Source organism: Ranitomeya imitator, chromosome 9, assembly GCF_032444005.1.
Source record: "Ranitomeya imitator isolate aRanImi1 chromosome 9, aRanImi1.pri, whole genome shotgun sequence".
NCBI lineage: Eukaryota > Metazoa > Chordata > Amphibia > Anura > Dendrobatidae > Ranitomeya > Ranitomeya imitator.
In genome coordinates this window covers 8,837,611-8,858,330 of record NC_091290.1, presented here as the reverse complement: position 1 = coordinate 8,858,330, position 20,720 = coordinate 8,837,611, and the positions used below count along the sequence as shown (strand labels likewise).

General features: G+C 48.8%; 3 protein-coding genes across 5 annotated transcripts in view; 2 read left to right on the top strand and 1 right to left on the bottom strand.

The window, feature by feature from the left end:
• The first annotated feature begins 4,382 nt into the window (after positions 1-4,382).
• Positions 4,383-11,006, top strand: LOC138649599 (SPRY domain-containing SOCS box protein 3-like). The gene is made up of 5 exons (XM_069740133.1): positions 4,383-4,640; positions 5,749-5,921; positions 7,345-7,476; positions 7,621-7,811; positions 8,833-11,006. Exons 1-5 carry the CDS (start codon positions 4,603-4,605, stop codon positions 9,031-9,033), a joined length of 735 nt encoding a protein of 244 aa, XP_069596234.1. The 5' UTR covers positions 4,383-4,602; the 3' UTR covers positions 9,034-11,006.
• ZNF408 (zinc finger protein 408) overlaps positions 9,735-20,720 on the top strand; it is a 51,486-nt gene continuing 40,500 nt past the window's right edge. Inside the window, exon 1 of one of the 2 annotated variants that reach the window (XM_069740128.1) lies at positions 9,735-9,870. Coding sequence is in view for 1 of the 2 variants with exons in the window: in XM_069740127.1 (XP_069596228.1) it covers positions 9,860-9,870 (11 nt within the window). In the remaining variant the exon portion in view is untranslated. The remainder of the gene's footprint in view (positions 9,871-20,720) is intronic. The other variant, XM_069740127.1, reaches the window with a different exon arrangement.
• The window catches only part of ARHGAP1 (Rho GTPase activating protein 1), a 32,679-nt gene continuing 27,112 nt past the window's right edge, over positions 15,154-20,720 (bottom strand). For both annotated transcript variants that reach the window (XM_069740132.1, XM_069740131.1), the window contains exons 10-13: positions 19,963-20,040; positions 19,388-19,516; positions 16,898-17,001; positions 15,154-16,816 (exon numbers count right to left, since the gene is read on the bottom strand). In XM_069740132.1, coding sequence (XP_069596233.1) covers positions 16,637-16,816; positions 16,898-17,001; positions 19,388-19,516; positions 19,963-20,040 — 491 coding nt within the window. In that variant the 3' untranslated portion in view covers positions 15,154-16,636. The remainder of the gene's footprint in view (positions 16,817-16,897; positions 17,002-19,387; positions 19,517-19,962; positions 20,041-20,720) is intronic.

Sequence of the window (20,720 nt, the reverse complement as noted above, 5' to 3'; positions counted from 1 at the left end):
AGCGGCATGTCCTTTAATAAGGGGGTCTTAGCGGCATGTCCTGTAATAAGGGGTCTGAGCGGCGTGTCCTGTAATAAGGGGTCTGAGCAGCGTGTCCTGTAATAAGGGGTCCGAGCGGCGTGTCCTGTAATAAGGGGTCCGAGCGGCGTGTCCTATAATAAGGGGTCTGAGCTGCATGTCCTGTTGTAAAGGGGTCCGAGCGCCCAGTCATGCAATAAGGGGTCCGAGCGGCGTGTCCTTTAATAAGGGGTCTGAGTGGCGTGTCCTGTAATAAGGGGGTCTTAGTGGCATGTCCTGTAATAAGGGGGTCCGAGCAGTCTGTTGGCCGCTGTTTGCAAGCGATTCAGCACTTTGGATATTTTACTCGGCTGTGTCCTCGGAGTTGTATGTTTGATGCTCAGGGTCCCCACTATAATGCTTTCCTATATTGGCACACACCTGTGCTATTCCTCCCATATTATGCCGTCCTCAGTGCCACCATGATGCCATAGTCACAGCAGCTGTTTCATGGTGACGTGATGGCGGCAAACAGCTACTTCTGTAGCGGCGCTGAATGATCATTTTGGGGGGCTCCACCGCAGGTGATTGTGCCTGTTGTCTTCTCTCTGCCCTATAAGGGGGGGATACGAACTGACTTCTGTGACTGGAGGGAGAAGGTGGTCGTAGTAAACTGCCCTCAGCCATAACGTCAGTCTCTGCCCCTCTCAGTATCAAACCATTGGCACAAATATTCCAGCGCAACCTATTGTGCGCGACACTTTGCACTTACAGTTTGCGATCACATGAAGACACAGACAAGACGCGCAATTTTATCTGTAACTTGTTGCATTGAAGTCGCAGGACTGTTTCAGTTGAGCAAAGTTGCATTAGATAAAGGCTATGTGCACACGTTGCAGATGTGCCTGCAGATTCATTGCTCTTGGCAGAAAACGCAGGTGCGTTTTTGATTCGTTTTTTGCGCGGTTTTGATGCTTTTTTGCGCGGTTTTGTATGCGTTTTTGAAAGTTAAATAAACATGTATTATTGAACAACAAAAAAAAAGATTTGTGATGTCATGTCTTGTCCAACCACCTCTTTTACATTTGTCCAACCGACACTCCATTACACACACAGACAGACAGATGGAATAAGATAGATATATGGATAGTAAGGCTACTTTCACACATCAGGTTTTTGCCGTCAGGCATAATCTAGCGAGTTTCTGTGACCACAAACCAAGGGGTCCGGAGCTTTTGCAACTGTCGCGTCTGAGTCGTGTGTAGTGACAGCCGCCATGTTGTGACCGTAGTCACCACTGTGCGTATTGTAGATAAGGATGATGGTTTATTGTCAACGCGTTTCAAAGTCACTAGGACTTCTTCCTTTGTCAAAGCATCTCCTGAGGAAGAAGTCCTAGTGACTTCGAAACGCGTTGACAATAAACCATCATCACCAACGAGCATTTCATCGCATTCAAACAGTCCCTCACTACTTTCAAGACCACACTCGCCACAGCTAAACAAACCTACTTCTCATCTCTCATATCCTCCCTGTCTCACAACCTTAAACAGTTATTCAACACCTTCAACTCTCTCCTCCGTCCCCCAGCACCTCCTCCCTCCCCACTCATCTCAGCTGAAGACTTTGCCTAATTTTTCAAGCAGAAGATCGATAGCATCAGAGACAGTTTTGGTCAACAACCCCCAGAGCCCTTCCTCCCGACTTCCCAGCCCCCCACCTCCAAAACCAACTTCTCCACCATTACAGAAGATCGACTCTCCACCCTACTCTCAAGATCGCATCTCACCACCTGTGCACTTGACCCGATCCCATCCCACTTCATCCCAAACCTCACCACAGTCTTCATCCCAACCCTAACCCATCTCTTCAACCTATCACTAACAACTGGTGTTTTCCCCTCAAGCTTTAAACATGCCTCCATCACACCTATCCTCAAAAAGCCCTCTCTTGACCCATCCTCTGTATCTAGCTATCGCCCTATATCACTTCTCCCTTGTGCCTCAAAACTACTGGAACAACACGTCCATCTTGAACTGTCCTCCCATCTATCTTCCTGCTCCCTCTTTGACCGCTTACAATCAGGCTTCCAGTCACACCACTCCACTGAAACTGCCCTAACTAAGGTCACCAATGACCTCTTAACCACCAAGACCAAGCGACACTACTCTGTCCTCCTCCTCCTCGACCTGTCGGCTGCCTTTGACACAGTGGACCATTCCCTATTATTACAGACCCTCTCATCCCTTGGCATCACAGACTTGGCCCTATCCTGGATCTCATCATACCTAACAGACCGGACATTCAGCGTCTCCCACTCACACACCACCTCCTCACCTCGCCCCCTATCTGTCGGAGTCCCGCAAGGTTCAGTCCATGGGCCCCTGCTCATCTCCATTTACACCTTTGGCCTGGGACAGCTCATAGAATCTCATGGCTTTCAGTATCACCTCTATGCTGACGACACACAGATCTACATCTCTGGACCAGATATCACCTCCCTACTAACCAGAATCCCTCAATGTCTGTCCACTATTTCATCTTTCTTCTCCGCTAGATTTCTGAAACCTAACATGGACAAAACAGGATTCATCATCTTTCCCCCATCTCACGTGACCCCCCCAACGAACCTATCCATTACAGTGCATGGCTGCCCACTCTCCCCAGTCCCACAAGCTCGCTGCCTCGGGGTAATCCTTGACGCTGATCTCTCCTTCAAACCACATATCCAAGCCCTTTCCACTTCCTGCTGACTTCAACTCAAAAATATTTCACAAATCCGTTCATTCCTCAACCAAGAATCTGCAAAAACCCTAGTCCATGCCCTCATCATCTCCCGCCTTGACTACTGCAACCTCCTGCTCTGTGGCCTCCCCTCTAACACTCTTGCACCCCTCCAATCTATTCTAAACTCTGCTGCCCGACTAATCCACCTGTCCCCCCGCTATTCCCCGGCCTCTCCCCTCTGTCAATCCCTTCACTGGCTCCCCATTGCCCAGAGACTCCACTACAAAGCCCTAACCATGACGTACAAAGCCATCCACAACCTGTCTCCTCCATACATCTGTGACCTCGTCTCCCGGTACTTACCGGACGCAACCTCCGATCCTCACAAGATCTCCTTCTCTACTCCCCTCTTATCTCCTCTTCCCACAATCGTGTACAAGATTTCTCTCGCGTATCACCCCTACTCTGGAACCCTCTACCACAACACATCAGACTCTCGCCTACCATCGAAACCTTCAAAAAGAACCTGAAGACCCACCTCTTCCGACAAAGCTACAACCTGCAGTAACCACCGATCGACCAAACCGCTGCATGACCATCTCTACCCTCACCTACTGTATCCTCACCCATCCCTTGTAGATTGTGAGCCCTCGCGGGCAGGGTCCTCTCTCCTCCTGTATCCTCACCCATCCCTTGTAGATTGTGAGCCCTCGCGGGCAGGGTCCTCTCTCCTCCTGTATCCTCACCCATCCCTTGTAGATTGTGAGCCCTCGCGGGCAGGGTCCTCTCTCCTCCTGTATCCTCACCCATCCCTTGTAGATTGTGAGCCCTCGCGGGCAGGGTCCTCTCTCCTCCTGTATCCTCACCCATCCCTTGTAGACTGTGAGCCCTCGCGGGCAGGGTCCTCTCTCCTCCTGTATCCTCACCCATCCCTTGTAGATTGTGAGCCCTCGCGGGCAGGGTCCTCTCTCCTCCTGTATCCTCACCCATCCCGTGTAGATTGTGAGCCCTCGCGGGCAGGGTCCTCACTCCTCCTGTATCCTCACCCATCCCTTGTAGATTGTGAGCCCTCGCGGGCAGGGTCCTCTCTCCTCCTGTATCCTCACCCATCCCTTGTAGACTGTGAGCCATCGCGGGCAGGTTCCTCTCTCCTCCTGTTCCAGTTGTGACTTGTATTGTTTAAGATTATTGTACTTGTTTTTATTATGTATACCCCTCCTCACATGTAAAGCGCCATGGAATAAATGGTGCTATAATAATAAACAATAATAATAATAATCTTTATCTTCAATCCGGCCGGACATTCCTCTCTTCAGCAGCGTGGATACTAACCAGATTGATTATAAATGTTCTGTAATTTCAGGATTGGGTTCCTATGTAAAAGCGGAGAGCACTGATCCGGACCTGGCCGTGATCCTCTGTGCTGTGCTCTGCAGGAGAGGAAGGGTTAATGTTAGCAGTACTATGAGGGGCAGGCAGGTTCCTCTCCATGTGGTGCTCCAAAGGTTAATGGGACAATGCACCAGGGAGTGTTGTGTTGTTTTTAGACGCTGCAGCCAATCACCGAGTTGCCTTTCAGGAGCTGGAATCATATCTGCTTCCTATTGGTGGAGTCAGAAACGCCTTTGGGAGTGATGGGCGCAACTTTTGAGAAAAACAAAGCAGCAGAAGCTGTCACCAGAGCGATAACCATGAGAGGTGGACGACCATGAGAGGCGGAGGACCATGAGAAGTGGACGACCATGAGAGGCGGAGGACCATGAGAAGTGGACTACCATGAGAGGCGGAGGACCATGAGAAGTGGACGACCATGAGAGGCGGACGACCATGAGAGGCGGAGGACCATGAGAAGTGGACGACCATGAGAGGCGGAGGACCATGAGAGGTGGTCGAGGCCGGCAGCACACGGACACCAGGTGAGGATGTCAGCCGCACAGGACGCTGAGATCTGGGGCGCTGTTTGATGAGTCTTCGCTAGGGTGTTATTAAGGACAGATAAGACTCGGCGCCGCATTACGACATCACATCTATTTCCTATGGTGTCACATTGTGACCGACTGCTTCTCGGAATCGCAAATGTTTCCATGTGTCGGATTTTCTGTTGCTGGTGTAAATTTTTTATATAATAAAATCGTGACCAATACTGGGGACAGTCTGCGACGTCTTCCACAGGTCGCTCTTGCATTGTGGTGTAATACAGGCGAGTCGCGTCACATTGCAAACTGTGAGCTAATAATAAAATTATATAGCGCCAACATATTCCGCAGCGCTTTACAGGTTGCACACATTATCATTGCTGTCCCCGTTGGGGCTCACAATCTACATTCCCTATCAGTATGTCTTTGGAATGTGGGAGGAAACTGGAGGAAACCCACCAAACACAGGGAGACCATACAAACTCCTTGCAGATGTTGTCCTTGGTGGGATTTGAACCCAGGACTCCAGCGCTGCAAGGCTGCTATGCTAACCACTGAGCCACCGTGCTGCCCCATAGCTACTGCGACCGTGACAAGAAAGTTGCAAAAAGAGCAAATTCGATTTCTGGTGACTTTCTCGTGGCTGTGCCTCACAGGTTGCAATGTGACGCGACTCGCCTGTGTTGTACTACGTTGCTGCTGTGACAGCACAATGCGACCTGTGTAGTGGCCAAAGTCGCAGCCTTAAATAGTCACACAACAGCAAATCGCATGTGACACATGTCCCTGTGAAGCCCCAGCCGAAAACACCTATATGTATAAAGGAGACCCTGTATGTGTGATGTCGAAAAGGGAGATGGGGAGATTAAGGGGGATTCCAGCTCTAACAATATAGGTGATGACGACTAAACCAGGGCAGGTGTGGCCGAAGACCCCCAATGATCACCAGCGCTGCACCCTCATGTCGACCTGTAGGTCACAAGCACAACCGCCGCAGCTTTCACATGTTGTCTGTTCCACCATCGGTGGGGGGCGCAGCCATCTGATAGTGAGCCCCTGTCTAGTTATAACTCAAATGCCCCTTTAAATGTTTTATTTGTGATTGTAGGGCCAGGCCGGTGATGCCCCCCATGCCATGTGGCTTTGTGAAGGAAAACTGGTTGTGGGACGCAAATGACCTGTGCCCATCGGTGGAGCTGTCCCATGGTCGCAAAGAAGTTTATTTCCACACGGATCCTGTGTCGGAGAGTGGCGGTACCGCCGGAGTGCGGGGGGATGCAGGTGAGAGGAAGCACGAGGGTAATCGGCTTCAATTGTTACTATCCCATGCTTGTAGGATAGACGACAGCCATCTTTCCCAACCTCCCCACACCCTGAACGTTCAGCTCGGCCAAGGAGCAGAGCGAACGCCACTCATGGACTCCTCAGGCATCGGCTTGTATAATCGCGGGGAGCTGGTGGGTTGTGATGGCAGGTGGGAGCCCACTGAAGGCCTCCATTATCCCCCTATGTATCTGAGCCTGTGGTATGGCAGTGTATGGAACAAATCAACACAGGTTCATGTTCCCTATGGGGACTGAGTAAAAAATAGTGAAAAATGAAACAAAAATGTGAATAAAACGTCAAACTAAATATCACTGCAAAACCGTGAGCAATCGCCAGCATGGAGGTGACCAGGAGGAAGGGTTTGCTGGGAGGGACCCTTTAATATCTCTCATCCCCAAACACCGAGGGTCCGACCCAGGAGATGAGCAGGATCTCGCTGACCCGATCAGTATGAGGTCTCCATATTCTAGCCCTGTGTCTTGCCCTGTTCGGCCTTTTATATGTCCTATTTCACCATTTTTGTATTTTTTTTATGCGCTGTACTATTGTGTAATAATACTTAACCAACAAAAGGGAGAACACAATTCTGTTACAATATATCAGAGAAACATTGTGTGTTGCACCCAAAACACTGATAATTGTTCCCTGCTGCACTAAATGTACCCACAACCTCAGAGAAGGAGAGTTTAGCTGTGCTGCCCTCTGATTCCAGAGGAGAATATACAATATATTATATTTATAATATAATCGTGATTCATTCTTCTTTTCCCAGATGAAAAAATAAGAACTTTAGCAAAACAAAAATAAATTGTGTATTTCCACATCCGCAAAACAGTCGATCTATCAAAATGTAACATTGTTTAACTTTTATGGCAACATCATTCTTACTGCACAATGAACACAGGAAAAAAAGAAATCCAAAAAACAAAGACAGAATTGCATTTTCATTTTATTTTTTTTTTTCCTGCCCTCTTGTGGGTACGTCGATAGAATATATAAATTTGTGGTTCTTGGAAGAGAGGGGAAAAAAAAAAGTGAAAATTATTAATTGACCATAGACGGCACAAGCCACTGATTGCCTGCAGTGCTGTCAATGTGACCGCAGCGCTGCAGACAATAACAGACACCGGGAGCAGCGGAGGAGACTCAATCCTGGACCGGGGAAGGGGAGCGAGGCACAGATTTGGGGGGTTTTGAATATTAAACTGGGCCGGAGGACGCAGGTGTTCTGAGAGCAGACGTCTCCTTTCAGCGACCCGTGGCCGATCGTCTGATAAGTGGAATCGTACAAGGTCATTCCTAGGTTTTGCTACTTATGTGTCTGAGTCTCTTATCACTTCTTCCCATTTTCTTACATTTTTCGCTTCTCCTCGTCCAGGCTTCCTACGAGGAGAACATTTCTGGGAGATTGAATTCCTGGAGCCGCCATCTGGACTGTCCGTCATGGTCGGTGTTGGCACCAGCAGAGCCGCTCTCTGTGCCAGCAGCTTCCAGTATATCAACCTACTGGGTAAGATGGGGCCCTCCCAAGTGCAGGCAGCTAACAAAACTATCAGGACCCCCCCGCAATCAGTAATAGAGGGCTCCTACTGATGGGACCATTGCAAGATCCCCTCTATTCCCCCCAACCAATAATCCATGTGACTATTTCCAGGACTGGATGCCGACAGCTGGGGTCTGTCTTATAAAGGCAACATCTGGCACGGGGGCAGCAGCAGGCAGTACACTGAGCCGTTCTACGAGGAGGGGACGCTGATCGGTCTGCACCTGAACATGGAGGACGGGACGCTGACGTTTTACAAAGACAGACAGAGTCTGGGGGTGGCCTTCACCGGACTCCACCAGGTAACGTGATGGGTCACTGTGTGGAGTGTAAATAGAAGGCCGGGGTCACACATAAGAGTGCAACGCGAGAAACTGGTGCATCAATACCCGGTACTGCCGCCAGCACTCAGGACATAGAAATACATGCAGTCGCACACTCTGGTCCCGAGTGCCGGGTTTTGATGCGAGTTTCTCGCAAGTGTGACCCTGGCCTAATTACGCAGAGCATCGCAGCTGTGATAGAAAGGTGTCAGGACACAAAGAGCATCGCAGCTGTGATAGAAAGGTGTCAGGACACGCAGAGCATCGCAGCTGTGATAGGTGTCAGGACACCCAGAGCATCACAGCTGTGATAGAAAGGTGTCAGGACACAAAGAGCATCGCAGCTGTGATAGAAAGGTGTCAGGACACGCAGAGCATCGCAGCTGTGATAGGTGTCAGGACACGCAGAGCATCGCAGCTGTGATAGAAAGGTGTCAGGACTCGCAGAGCATCGCAGCTGTGATAGAAAGGTGTCAGGACACGCAGAGCATCGCAGCTGTGATAGAAAGGTGTCAGGACACGCAGAGCATCGCAGCTGTGATAGAAAGGTGTCAGGACACCACACAGAGCATCACAGCTGTGATAGAAAGGTGTCAGGACACCCAGAGCATCGCAGCTGTGATAGAAAGGTGTCAGGACACGCAGAGCATCGCAGCTGTGATAGAAAGGTGTCAGGACACGCAGAGCATCGCAGCTGTGATAGAAAGGTGTCAGGACACCACACAGAGCATCACAGCTGTGATAGAAAGGTGTCAGGACACGCAGAGCATCACAGCTGTGATAGAAAGGTGTCAGGACACGCAGAGCATCGCAGCTGTGATAGAAAGGTGTCAGGACACCACACAGAGCATCACAGCTGTGATAGAAAGGTGTCAGGACACCACACAGAGCATCACAGCCGTGATAGAAAGGTGTCAGGATACGCAGAGCATTGCAGCTATGATACAAATGGTCAGGACATGATTGTATGCTGGTGTGTGACCGCTGTCTCACTTCGCAGGTGCAGCTGCCATTATTTCCCATGGCTTCTTCCACCAGCCCTGGCACAGAGTTGGCCCTGGGTCTTCGCTGCTGCACTTTGCCATCTCTGGAGGAGCGATGCCTCAGTACGTTGGCTCGTAACCTGACAAGGAAAGACTGCGCTGATTTGCTCCCTCTACCAGAAGTTGTCAGGTGGAAGCTGAAAAGCTGGAAGAATTGAGACGCTGTGAGCCACAGGCTGTAACGTACGGAGCCACGGGCAGACACTGAATGCCCACGAGGCTGAGACCATCCTTGTATGACCCATCTGGAGCCACTCGCTGGAAGATCCCAGGAGGAGCCACCAGGTACAAGGGTAAAGCGTATGGACAGAGAAGACCACCCAACATCTCAGAAGAGTCCAACCTGGCAGCCATAGGCACAGTGGTACATCCCACAGCTGATGCCAGGATGGGGGTAAAGGGTGAGGACCCTCAGGAGGGCACGGAGACAATGTGAAAAGGGAACACACAGGAAGGTATCACATTCCCCACAGTCGGGGGATCAGTGCCTTCACTGTTTTGCTTCCTCTGTCTGGACATTTGCGTTTTGCACCAAGAGACTAAATTGAGGTGTTGTTTGTTGCAATCAATTAGATTGTTTATTAATTGTACAACCAACCTCGGCAGCCTCCCGGTGATTGGTCCTCTGCGATCGCTTCTACCTTATCTTGGAGATGAGACTATGACCTTCGTATCCTCGAACACTTCCGTATTACATGGGACTTTCTTATAGGTTCTTGTTCTGTACTTTGGTCCCATTAATTGCAGAGCAAATAACCTGCAGGGGGTTAATATAGTCTGGTCTTATTGCAGGTCACAGCCTATCCTTCGGGTGTCAGGGCATGATGGGAGTTGCAGTTTTGCATCAACTAGACTGCTACAAGCCAGGACCACTGAACTACATCCTCTGGCTCTCCAACTACCACTCCCATTGTACCCTGAAAGCGGAAGTAGATCCTTACTGTGAACGACCCAGAAGAAGGGGGTCTCGACAGCCTCCAGAAGATGCATCAGAGGTGATGCTGAAAGAGTTAATTCTTATCTGTGCCTGTCCTTAGGCATCTTGATTTTCATCCTGTTGCGTCATTCTTTGTACAAGTCCTTTCTGCGATCCATTTCTCAGTGGCCGCCATCAGGGCGAAGTCGCAGAACAACGGCCCCAAATACTGCTGCACCCTGAGCGTCTGGGGTTCACGGGACAAACAAAGGCTGAATCCCCTTGGACCTTTCCGTTGTGGAAATTGACCAGATTTGCATTTGCAAGAGACGATAGTATCCACAGCGCAGACGTAGAGAGCGGCGGGCATCACTGGTGTTATGGTCGCAATTATGGGTCTGATCACCTGAACTGATCCCATTAAAAGGACTGATGATCCTGAAAGGGCGAATTCAGAACCGCGACCGCCGCCCCGAGCGGCCGCGAGGCTCCAGCCACAAGCGCCACAGCCTCATGTATGCCCACATGTTGTGTCAGGAGACCCCCGACCGGTCTGTGCCCAAAGTTTCACAGACTTCAGTATTGGGCCAATATAGCACCAGTGTCAGAAGAAGAGTCAGTTCACACAGTATTTTCTGATTTGTAGCCGCACGTTTTCTGCAGCACAACACGCAATGTTCCTCTCGGATTATTGCACTTTGCTGCATTATCTTGGCTGCGTTGTTTATTGCGAGTTTTTTTTTAGTACTGAAAAAAAACATTTTATTCTGCACTTAAAAAGAAATCCACAAGTGCGTATATATAACTGTAGATGCTTCCGCGCTCACATATATGTATGAAGTGGCAGTGGCCAGGGTGCAGACGCGTGGAAGGTCCGTGATAAACAGATGTGTGAATGCGGCCTAAGTGCGCAGTCACACGTAGCGGCTGTGGTCGGGGTACAAATCGTGACATTATGGGGTCACCGCAGCCTCCTGAATCCGGCTTCACAGGCTGTTTCGGTAGCCCCCAGGGAATTTGCCAACTCGACTGGCAGGGAACGTCTTCTGCAAGAGTAGACAAGTAAGTACACCCTTAGGTAATATTCAGATGTGCGGAATTCATGTGCTTGTCTCTGAAACAACCAATCAGGGGTCCAGGGAAATCCACAGCTGTGTGTGAACACATCCCAAGTGGAGAAAAACAGCGTCCGCTGTATAAAATGGCAAAGAAAAATGGAAAATTCAGTGCAATGGGTTTTTTTTACTACCGAAAGCAGAATTTCCAAGAGTCATCCATAAGGTCGGACCACTTTTTTCCCTTTTTCCTATCGCCCCTAAAAAAACTAGGACTGTAAATAAATAGCAGAATTGGGACTTTTTGCAGAAGTTTCTTTAACAACAACTGTCTGCAAGTTCAGGTTTATGGGTAGAAAACTTCGTCACGGTCGGCATCGGGGCAAAATTGTGGGCAAGAAGCGCGTCATGAGCGTGTTGTTGGCAGCAGCAATTGTCCGGGGTGTGAACTCTCAGGAACGATCCTGGCACTGAACGTTCTGTGAACTTTGCCCGTGGCGTCCTGCCGAACTGATCAGGTGTGATGAGACTGACGGGGAGAGGCTGCGGGTGGCAGGACGCACGCACGCACGCCTGATGGGAGCGCCGCAGCGATTCCTGCACCGGACATAATACGGCCGCATGGGATAGAGCGGCGCTGGGTGCAATTAAATAGCCAGAAACAAAGTAAACTGCTGCAAAACACTTTGCTTTATACATGGAATGCAAATATTTGCCAATATAAGAAACTTTCTAGACTACACAGGTCTCTTCATCAGGCAAAGACTGAAAGTCTTTGCCTGATAAAGAGACCTGTGTAGTCTCGAAAGCTTGCAATTTGTTACCATCTTTTCAGTTATATAAATATAGCCAGATTCCTACTCCACACTGATGAGGGGCAAAAACCCCGAAACAGCTGTCTGTGGATGGATACCATGCTTGGCATAGGTGGCTTTCCTTCATAGGATGCTGCCCTTCCCGTGGTTGTTCCTTCCCGGGGAAAGGCCTGGCTATTCACTGCTTGCGTCGAGAAACACGTGATGGTGTCTCCGCAGCTTCTTTACATGCATCTTTTCAGTTAGCCATTAAAAGGTATCAACCACTGAGGACTCTCAATTCTAAATATTTTTCTATCTACTGGCTGACACTGTACCAAGATATAGATCTTTCCTGTTTTCTAATGCAGTTTTACCGCAGCCTAAGGCCTCGTTCACACGGTCACTTTTCACATTTGTGTTCTGTGCGTGGTTTTCATTGTAGTCTATGGGGCTGTTCACATGTCCTTGTGCTTCTGGCGACGTCCATTTTTGAGCCGCATCACAGATCAGAATTATCAATACAAGCCCATGGGGTCCGGACGTCACTCGGGGGGCATCAGCGTGTAATCTGAGCGCTGTCCATGATTAATATTGCAATGAACGGGTGAAGATTTGTCATTAATTTATTTATCCCGACAACACAGGTTGTTTTTCTCTGGGGGCTTCACTGGGGGGCACAGTAATCACTGCTGTTGAACTCAATAAATGATTCCTAGAGGTACAGTAAAAAGACTGAAAAATCCACATTTAAAAGATTTGTGTTTTGTTACATCAAGTATTGTAATTAGCAATGTATTGATAGCTCCTGCTACAAAAAAAAAAATTGACGTGTTGCGGTTTTTTTTCATGTTAAGTGAAGCAAAAACATTTTCTTTGGGGGGGGGGAAACAACAGCTGCAATTCAATATTTTTTTTATATCACTTTCCTATTGTCTTGTGATATCAGTTGTCAAAGAAGCAGTTTGTTGTTGGCGGCACATTATTATGGCTCATATCCACAGTTCTGCGCGGCTTTTATCGGCTGCTCTCTATGTTGGGGTGGCTGCAGGCGAAAGTTTCCATCCCCCCCAGCTGCTTCTAAGCGCAATGTCGCCCTCTGGTGAGCAGCATTGGGTACAGCGTCACATCAGCTTATAAATTCCCACGCTGCTGATTGGTGCAGAAATGCTGCGCAAAAACGCATCAAATCAGATCGTACAAGTGACCTGAATTCTTATCAGATTTTTTCCTCTGCAGTTTCCCACTTTTTGTCAGGTTAACTCTTAAATAAAACTACCGTAATTGGCTGTGGATCTTTCCAGTTTGCCGACATCCCCAGCGGTCATAAAACTTTAGTCTTGTGCAGATTACTTGCGTTTTCATTGCTTTTCTGCAGCAGAACTACGATAAAATCGAATATGCCGCTTTTTTTTTTTTTTTACCTTTGGCGTTTCTACACCTTGTTTTAAGAAAATGGGGAAAAAACAGCAAATAAAACGCACATTTACTGCATGAGAAATACAGATCTTTTCCACTTTGCTGGGAATATAGAAAACGTTTTTTCTTTTTTTCCAAGATGTAAATACACGGCGCAGACCTTGCAGGATATATGCAGTGAGGGGACGCAGCAGATCCACATTGTATTCCATGGCCGGCGATACGTCCGTCAGACGCCACATGATGGCGCCATCCCCCAAACACTTTGGTTTTAGGCAGAAATATGTTGCACCCCCAAAGACGAGCGGCGCCTGCAAGGGCCCACATCTCTGTCGTGTGTATAGAGACAGCTCCACGGACAAATTTCTTTACATAAATCCATGAATTTGGGGCTAATAATTTTTGCAATCAGCTTTGATTAAACATTTTGCACCGTTTGGCTTTTTTTCTCCTGCACATTGCTGTCAGGAGAAAACCAAGAATCCGTCAGCGAGCTCATTCTCATGTGACCATTTTGAAAAATTTGCCACAAAAAACAAAACAAAAACCCAGCAATGACTATTGAAGATAAAAAAAAAAAAAGTGCCCAAAAAAACGAGCAGATACTGAATCTGTGTCTTATTTTCTGAGCTCCTCTCAGACGATTTATGACCACATCAAAGTTCAGCTCAACCTTGATTTGGCCTGTGGTCAAATGAATTCAGCAAACCTCAGAGAAAGACAGATGAAAGTCCCAGTCAGGCCGAGCTCACTGGTGGAGCTGCAGTTTCCTCATTTTGCAGTTAGCAATAAAAGCCAAAACTGGTGCAAAATGCAAAAGATAGAAATGCACCGTGAAAAAAACCAATCTCAAAAATTATTTTTAACGCAAAACACATGCATTTCAAATAAAGATGATCGCCCCCACATTATGTCCGTGTGCAGCCGCTTTAATAATTCCCCCTTTGGACAAAACAAGAGTTTTCCCATCTGAAACAATCGCGCCCAGAAATAAGACGAGGACACGAGTTACGTCTCACGGACTGATTTTTTTTTTTTCCTCTTCGAAATTGAAGTACAAAACATGAAATCACAAGCAGAATAAAAACGTGACGCGAGGCAGGAACCATCGGATCAGAACCACGACACACGGGAACTAGAAAAGGAGGAAGAGGCAAATCCTCGGGGGTCCGCACCAAAAACACATTACATGGTGTCTGGTCGCGGGGGTCGATCCCACCGGCGGCTCGTGTCCCGAGGGCAGGACGTGAGCAATGTAGGCAAAGACTACATCCATTCACACAAAGCAGGAGACGACCGAAAACAATGATTTCCGTCTGATTACGGGGGGGATTCGATGGAAAAACATGGCTGCCACAGACACGTCCACATCAGGGAATGATACGATGCAGCAAAAACCGCGCTAGATCCGGCGATATGTGTTGGAGACTGAATCCTCGGCATAATTTGATGTTGCAGACTGAGAAATCGCCACCGGCACGTTACATCCACATACGTGTTACCCCATGCCTTCTGCCCCTTATACCTGACTGCACAGTACTGTAACCATGGAGACACATAGGTCTGCATGGGAGCTGTGTACCTAAAATAGGTGCTCATTCACACTATGGGAGCTGTGGATCCCAAATATATCAGTAATGCATTCCAATAGGGGCATGATGGGGGTTGTGGCGGATCCGTCCCCATATTCCAGCTCTGTGGGGGGACGCAGCGATCTGCGGCAGGAGTAGGATCGTTCCCCTTGATGATGATGAGTAAAAGGTTATTGGGGCTGAAGGATGAATCCGCACTAGAGACGAGTAGATCGATTCCCAGGAATCTGAGCCGGCAGTCACGTTGTCACTAGTCCATGGCCGCCGGACAGTGTCCCTGCGACCCTCCTCCTACTTGCCAGCATCCCTAGAGTCTCCGGATTTATAGGACCCTCTGATGTCATGCATTTGTCACATCACAACAATGATGTCGCCCCCCCGGGGAAATCCGGCAAGAGGAGACATGCAGCGTTTCCCACCTCCAGGTCTTATAAATCCCTTTGATGACGCCCATTGGACTCTCCCAAAAACAGAAAAAAAAAGGAACCCGCTCACGTGGAGGTAAAGCCATAATCATACATTAAAGCGTAGAAAACAATACATCCAAGAAGGCAAACATTTGGCAATAAAATAGCATGAAAAGTTACAAAACCGTATTCATAAATGCACTTTATAAAGGACGGGATTGTGCAAAGGGCAGGAACACGACCACAGAACATCGAGCTACATCGAGGGCATTAACGTCACCGTCGTGACCGGTCACCACCGAACGGCCGGGGAGAAATAAGGACATGGCACACAAAGCAACAGACAAGACAGAGGTGGCACTGCCCGGCATCACTGCTGCCGTCACCTGTCATATCGTGGATCAGCCCGATTCTGATAATATCCGTGTCGCGGTCTGATCTCTGATACAAAGCTCCAAATCCTCAGCAAAGAGAAAAACAATGTAGATGTAAGTACCTGCAGCCTCCACTAGGGGGAGACAAGGAGCTCAGGCTAGTTTTAGGCACCCAACTTGTGGTGGTCAATCACTACTACTCCAATCAGTGTGTACAAGATTGGTGGCCGAGCACAGTAGTGCCCCCGCATTACAGGGGGGGATACAGGACCCCTATTAATTCCTCTGGTCGCTGTGGTCCCGCCCATCACACATCGGTAGACAGGCGAGAAGTGCGAGTCACGGGCCAATCCTCAAACAGGATGAGGAAAACATGGCTGCTTCCTTCTAGAAACAGCGCCACACCTGTCCGCAGTTTGTACGCAGTATTGCAGCTCAGCCCCATTAAAATAAGTGAGGCTGACCTGCAATACCACGCTCAACCTGTGGCCAGATGTGGCGATGTTCTATGAAGGAAGCAGCCATGTTTTTCTGATGGATATTATGCATTATGGGAACTAGCTGAAGGCGTTCCTTCCCTTTTACAAGCCGAATCTTGAGGGTCACCCTCCCGGGATGTCATTTATATACAGATACGTGACGGCTGTGGGGTTTTGTGCAGAGCAAGCGACGTGTATAAAAATATATTCATAAAACAACATAAAAAAACAACCACCATAAGGGATAAAAGCAAGAGAAGGGGGCAACACAGATCCCGGACCACCGGAGTAAAACTTTGTGCCAATCTTCCAGAGCGAAAAATGAGATGTGCCACAAAGTCGCCCTAAAAAATTCCCAAAAAGCTTCTGGGCGTCACAGGAGCTACGGATGGGGGTCGGGTCTCGTCCGGCAGTGAATACAGAGAAGCTCGGAGGAATGTGGAGGAGAGGATACGGACAGAGGCGTTGTTTGGGGGGTTCCATCAATCATTTTGTGCACCGCCTCGCGCCCGACATGCCACACCGCTCACACGGGAGTGCTGCTGTGTGTACCAGAGGTGCCGGCTGTCGCCCCCATGCGGGTGGCGTTGTATTTGGCACGCACCCCGGTGCTACAAGCTGCTCCAACGTGGCACATGCAGACGCAGGGCGAACGGTGACGCGGTGGAGGGGCCGGGCAGCATTCGGCTGGCAGTGGTGACATGTCGCAGCAGGAACAGTCAGATTTACAAGTGAATGTCCTCGAACAGCTCCTTCTGGCGGTCGAGCAGGAACTTTGTGAAGGTGTTGATGGGATTTATGGCTTTCAGGGTCATGGCCACGTCTTTTGCCCAGAGGAGGTTGGGGCCGAACACCACAGCCAGGTTGGCGTTTGTCATCTTGTTCTGGTCGCTCCGGGCGGACACCTGAAGAAGAGTCGGAGACCATCGGTGAGGGAGAGAACCTACGAGGACACCCGGCACATTACTGAGGAGCTGCCGTCTTACCTCAACTAGAAAAGCGAGGAGGAAGCGCAGAACTTCGTAATTCTCTTGAGGCAAAGTCTTCAGAGTCTCTCGAGTGGATTCCACCCGCATCTCCGGCTCCAAATCTGCAAGAGATCAGTACGGGAAGACTGAAAGCCGGACTGCAAACATGGACGGCTGCCTGGAGAGATCACCAAAGATGATGCTGGTGGGGGCCATTAATGACCCTCCGCTCTGGCTCAGGGGGACCACGCTCTCCGCTGGTCTATGGCCGCCAGCCTATAGTCAATCACCGGCCTTAGCGGTTACAGAGGGCCGGAGCTCCACACATCCCGGATAACCTTTTAATAAAATCATTGCAGCTGATTGCTGGGAATATCCGTCCACAGCAACCAGCGCATCGTCGTAATCTCCCCGACATTGCAGTGGGGTATCGAGGAGGCATGGGGGGGGGGGGGGGGGGCGGAGAAGGAATACAGCGGGGGTGGTAAAAAAAAAAAATCAAAGATTCGCGGGGAGAATTAAAGTGATGGCATTCTGCTTCATGATTGGCAGACATCAGACCCCCATATTCCTACAGCAATGATCGTACCAGCAAAGCAGCGCTCCTACTCACTGAGCCATGCAGTCTCGCCCATATCACTATGATCAGAGGGGTCCGACTATATATATGTACACACACAGTACAGACCAAAAGTTTGGACACACATTCTCAGTTAAAGTTTTTTCTGTATTTTCATGACTATGAAAATTGTACATTCACACTGAAGGCATCAAAACTATGAATTAACACATGTGGAATTATATACAGTACTTAACAAAAAAAGTATAAGACAATTTCAGTTGTTTCACATTCTAGGTTCTTCAAAGTAGCCACCTTTTGCTTTGATGACTGCTTTGCACACTCTTGGCATTCTCTTGATGAGCTTCAAGAGGTAGTCACCGGGAATGGTCTTCCAGCAATCTTGAAGGAGTTCCCAGAGATGCTTTTGCCTTCACTCTGCGGTCCAGCTCACCCCAAACCATCTCGATTGGGTTCAGGTCTGGTGACTATGGAGGCCAAGTCATCTGGCGTAGCACCCATCACTCTCCTTCTTGGTCAAATAGCCCTTACACAGCCTGGAGGTGTGTTTGGGGTCATTGTCCTGTTGAAAAATAAATGATGGTCCAACTAAACGCAAACCGGATGGAATAGCATGCCACTGCAAGATGCTGTGGTAGCCATGCTGGTTCAGTATGCCTTCAATTTTGAATAAATCCCCAACAGTCACCAGCAAAGCCCCCCACACCATCACACCTCCTCCTCCATGCTTCACGGTGGGAACCAGGCATGTAGAGTCCATCCGTTCACCTTTTCTGCGTCGCATAAAGACACGGTGGTAGGAACCAAAGATCTCAAATTTGGACTCATCCGACCAAAGCACAGATTTCCACTGGTCTAATGTCCATTCCTTGTGTTCTTTAGCCCAAACAAGTCTCTTCTGCTTGTTGCCTGTCCTTAGCAGTGGTTTACTAGCAGCTATTTTACCATGAAGGCCTGCTGCACAAAGTCTCCTCTTAACAGTTGTAGAGATGTGTCTGCTGCTAGAACTCTGTGTGGCATTGACCTGGTCTCTAATCTGAGCTGCTGTTAACCTGCGATTTCTGAGGCTGGTGACTCGGATAAACTTATCCTCAGAAGCAGAGGTGACTCTTGGTCTTCCTTTCCTGGGGCGGTCTTCATGTGAGCCAGTTTCTTTGTAGCGCTTGATGGTTTTTGCCACTGCACTTGGGGACACTTTCAAAGTTTTCCCAATTTTTCGGACTGACTGACCTTCATTTCTTAAAGTCATGATGGCCACTCGTTTTTCGTTACTTAGAATTTGTATTATGGCAAGAAAAAAGCAGCTAACAGTCTATTCAGTAGGACTATCAGCTGTGTATCCACCAGACTTCTGCACAACACAACTGATGGTCCAAACCCCATTTATAAGGCAAGAAATCCCACTTATTAAACCTGACAGCGCACAGCTGTGAAGTGAAAACCATTCCCGGTGACTACCTCTAGAAGCTCATCAGGAGAATGCAAAGCAGTCATCAAAGCAAAAGGTGGCTACTTTGAAGAACCTAGAATATAAGACATATTTTCAGTTGTTTCACACTTTTTTGTTAAGTATATAATTCCACATGTGTTCATTCATAGTTTTGATGCCTTCAGTGTGAATGTACAATTTTCATAGTCATGAAAATACAGAAAAATCTTTAAATGAGGTGTGGCCAAACTTTTGGTATGTATGTATGTATGTATGTATGTATGTATGTATGTATGTATGTATGCTACACACACAAACAAACCGTGAGCCTGAAGCGCTGCTGTGCAGGGGCAAAAAGGCGACAGCGCTACTTGTTTGATTTAGCGCGGGTCTCGTCTTCCCCTAGATTTGCCTGCAGCGACCACTCGGGCCCCTGCCTCTATTCTCCATCTTTTCGCCCCGTCGGCTGTAATCTGATTGCGCCACAATCTTCACTTACTGGAGAATCCGACCACGTAATTGTACAGGTTATACGTCAGCAGGGGGTCCGGGAGCTCTCGGAGGAAGGTCTTCAGGATGACCGCGGTCAGGTGGACGTCGTCGTACTGCTGGAAGTCCACCGGCGATCCTGGAGAGACAGAACAGACGCCGTCATTAGAACGGACCAATGAGCAATCTGTCACTCATCAGTGGTTTGTAACCTGAGGCTGCGAGACTACCACTCCCAGCATCCCATGCCAGCGTCCTGCCTTCCTACACCACACTGCACAAGATTTCACACAGTTTTTGGGTGAACGGACACAAAAAATTGGGAAAAATGCAGAAATGATTTGTGAGTGTGACATTGGGCGCGATGTTTAGGGCCCTTCTCACCTGAGGACGAAGCAGCTACACAGACCGTCTGCGGATCGGGAGGATCCGACGACCATATGTTACCCCATTATCTATATGGACATTGTGTAATACCTCATTTCCCCTGTGGTGGCGCTGCACAGACACTGAGCACTCGCCACCAGGATCCTCAGTGATCACAGCTGATCTCTCCGATCACTTTGGAGCAGCTTTCATACTCACCAATATTATACTTCTGCTGAACTTCTCGTACCACCTGGGTGCTGGCCGACCTCCGGAAAATTCCCTCTGTACTCAACGCTGCAAGACCAAAGAAGTCACAGGTGAAACCCTGCCCGAGTCGCTACGGCCATACTGCATGTGTGTACAACAACCAAGAAGTCATAACGGAGCAGGAAGCCGAGGCCCGAGCTGTCGGGAGAGACCACGGCCACTGCATCCATCATTACAGTCTCGCTTCAACTATTCTTGGTTTATTCTCTGCAGAGCGATGCGCAGGGTCATAGACCACCTGTCAGCGGCCATTTATTAGCCCGTCTACACAGGCAGAGCCGGCCACGTGTGCGCCGAACAACCAGCAATGCATCTGTGACAGATCATCTAGGGCCTATAGGCTGCCATTGTTCTTGGCAGCACAAGTCCTGTTTACATCACATGATGTGCTGCCGAAAACCACGATCAAGAACAGGTCACAGAAGAACTAAGATTCACAGCATATTCGGCAGTCTGGCGAGACCACAAGATACCAAAAATAATCCTGATCAGCATCGAGTGTAAATGGACATTAACAGAACTCTGCGACATCACTGCGTGCAGTATCCCTGTACTGTGACATCACTGTGTGTATTATCCCTCTACTGCAACATCACTGTGTGCATTATCCCTCTACTGTGACATCACTGTGTGTATTATCCCTCTACTGCAACATTGCTGTGTGCATTATCTCTCTACTGCAACATCACTGTGTGCATTATCCCTGT

Bases quoted from the DNA above. Each gene is read 5' to 3' on its own strand.
- LOC138649599 (XM_069740133.1), top strand. From the start codon at position 4,603: ATGAGAGGTGGTCGAGGCCGGCAGCACACGGACACCAG. The intron at 5,922-7,344 runs GTGAGAGGAAGC...CTCCTCGTCCAG, and splicing joins CGGAGTGCGGGGGGATGCAG to GCTTCCTACGAGGAGAACAT. The intron at 7,812-8,832 runs GTAACGTGATGG...CTCACTTCGCAG, and splicing joins CCTTCACCGGACTCCACCAG to GTGCAGCTGCCATTATTTCC.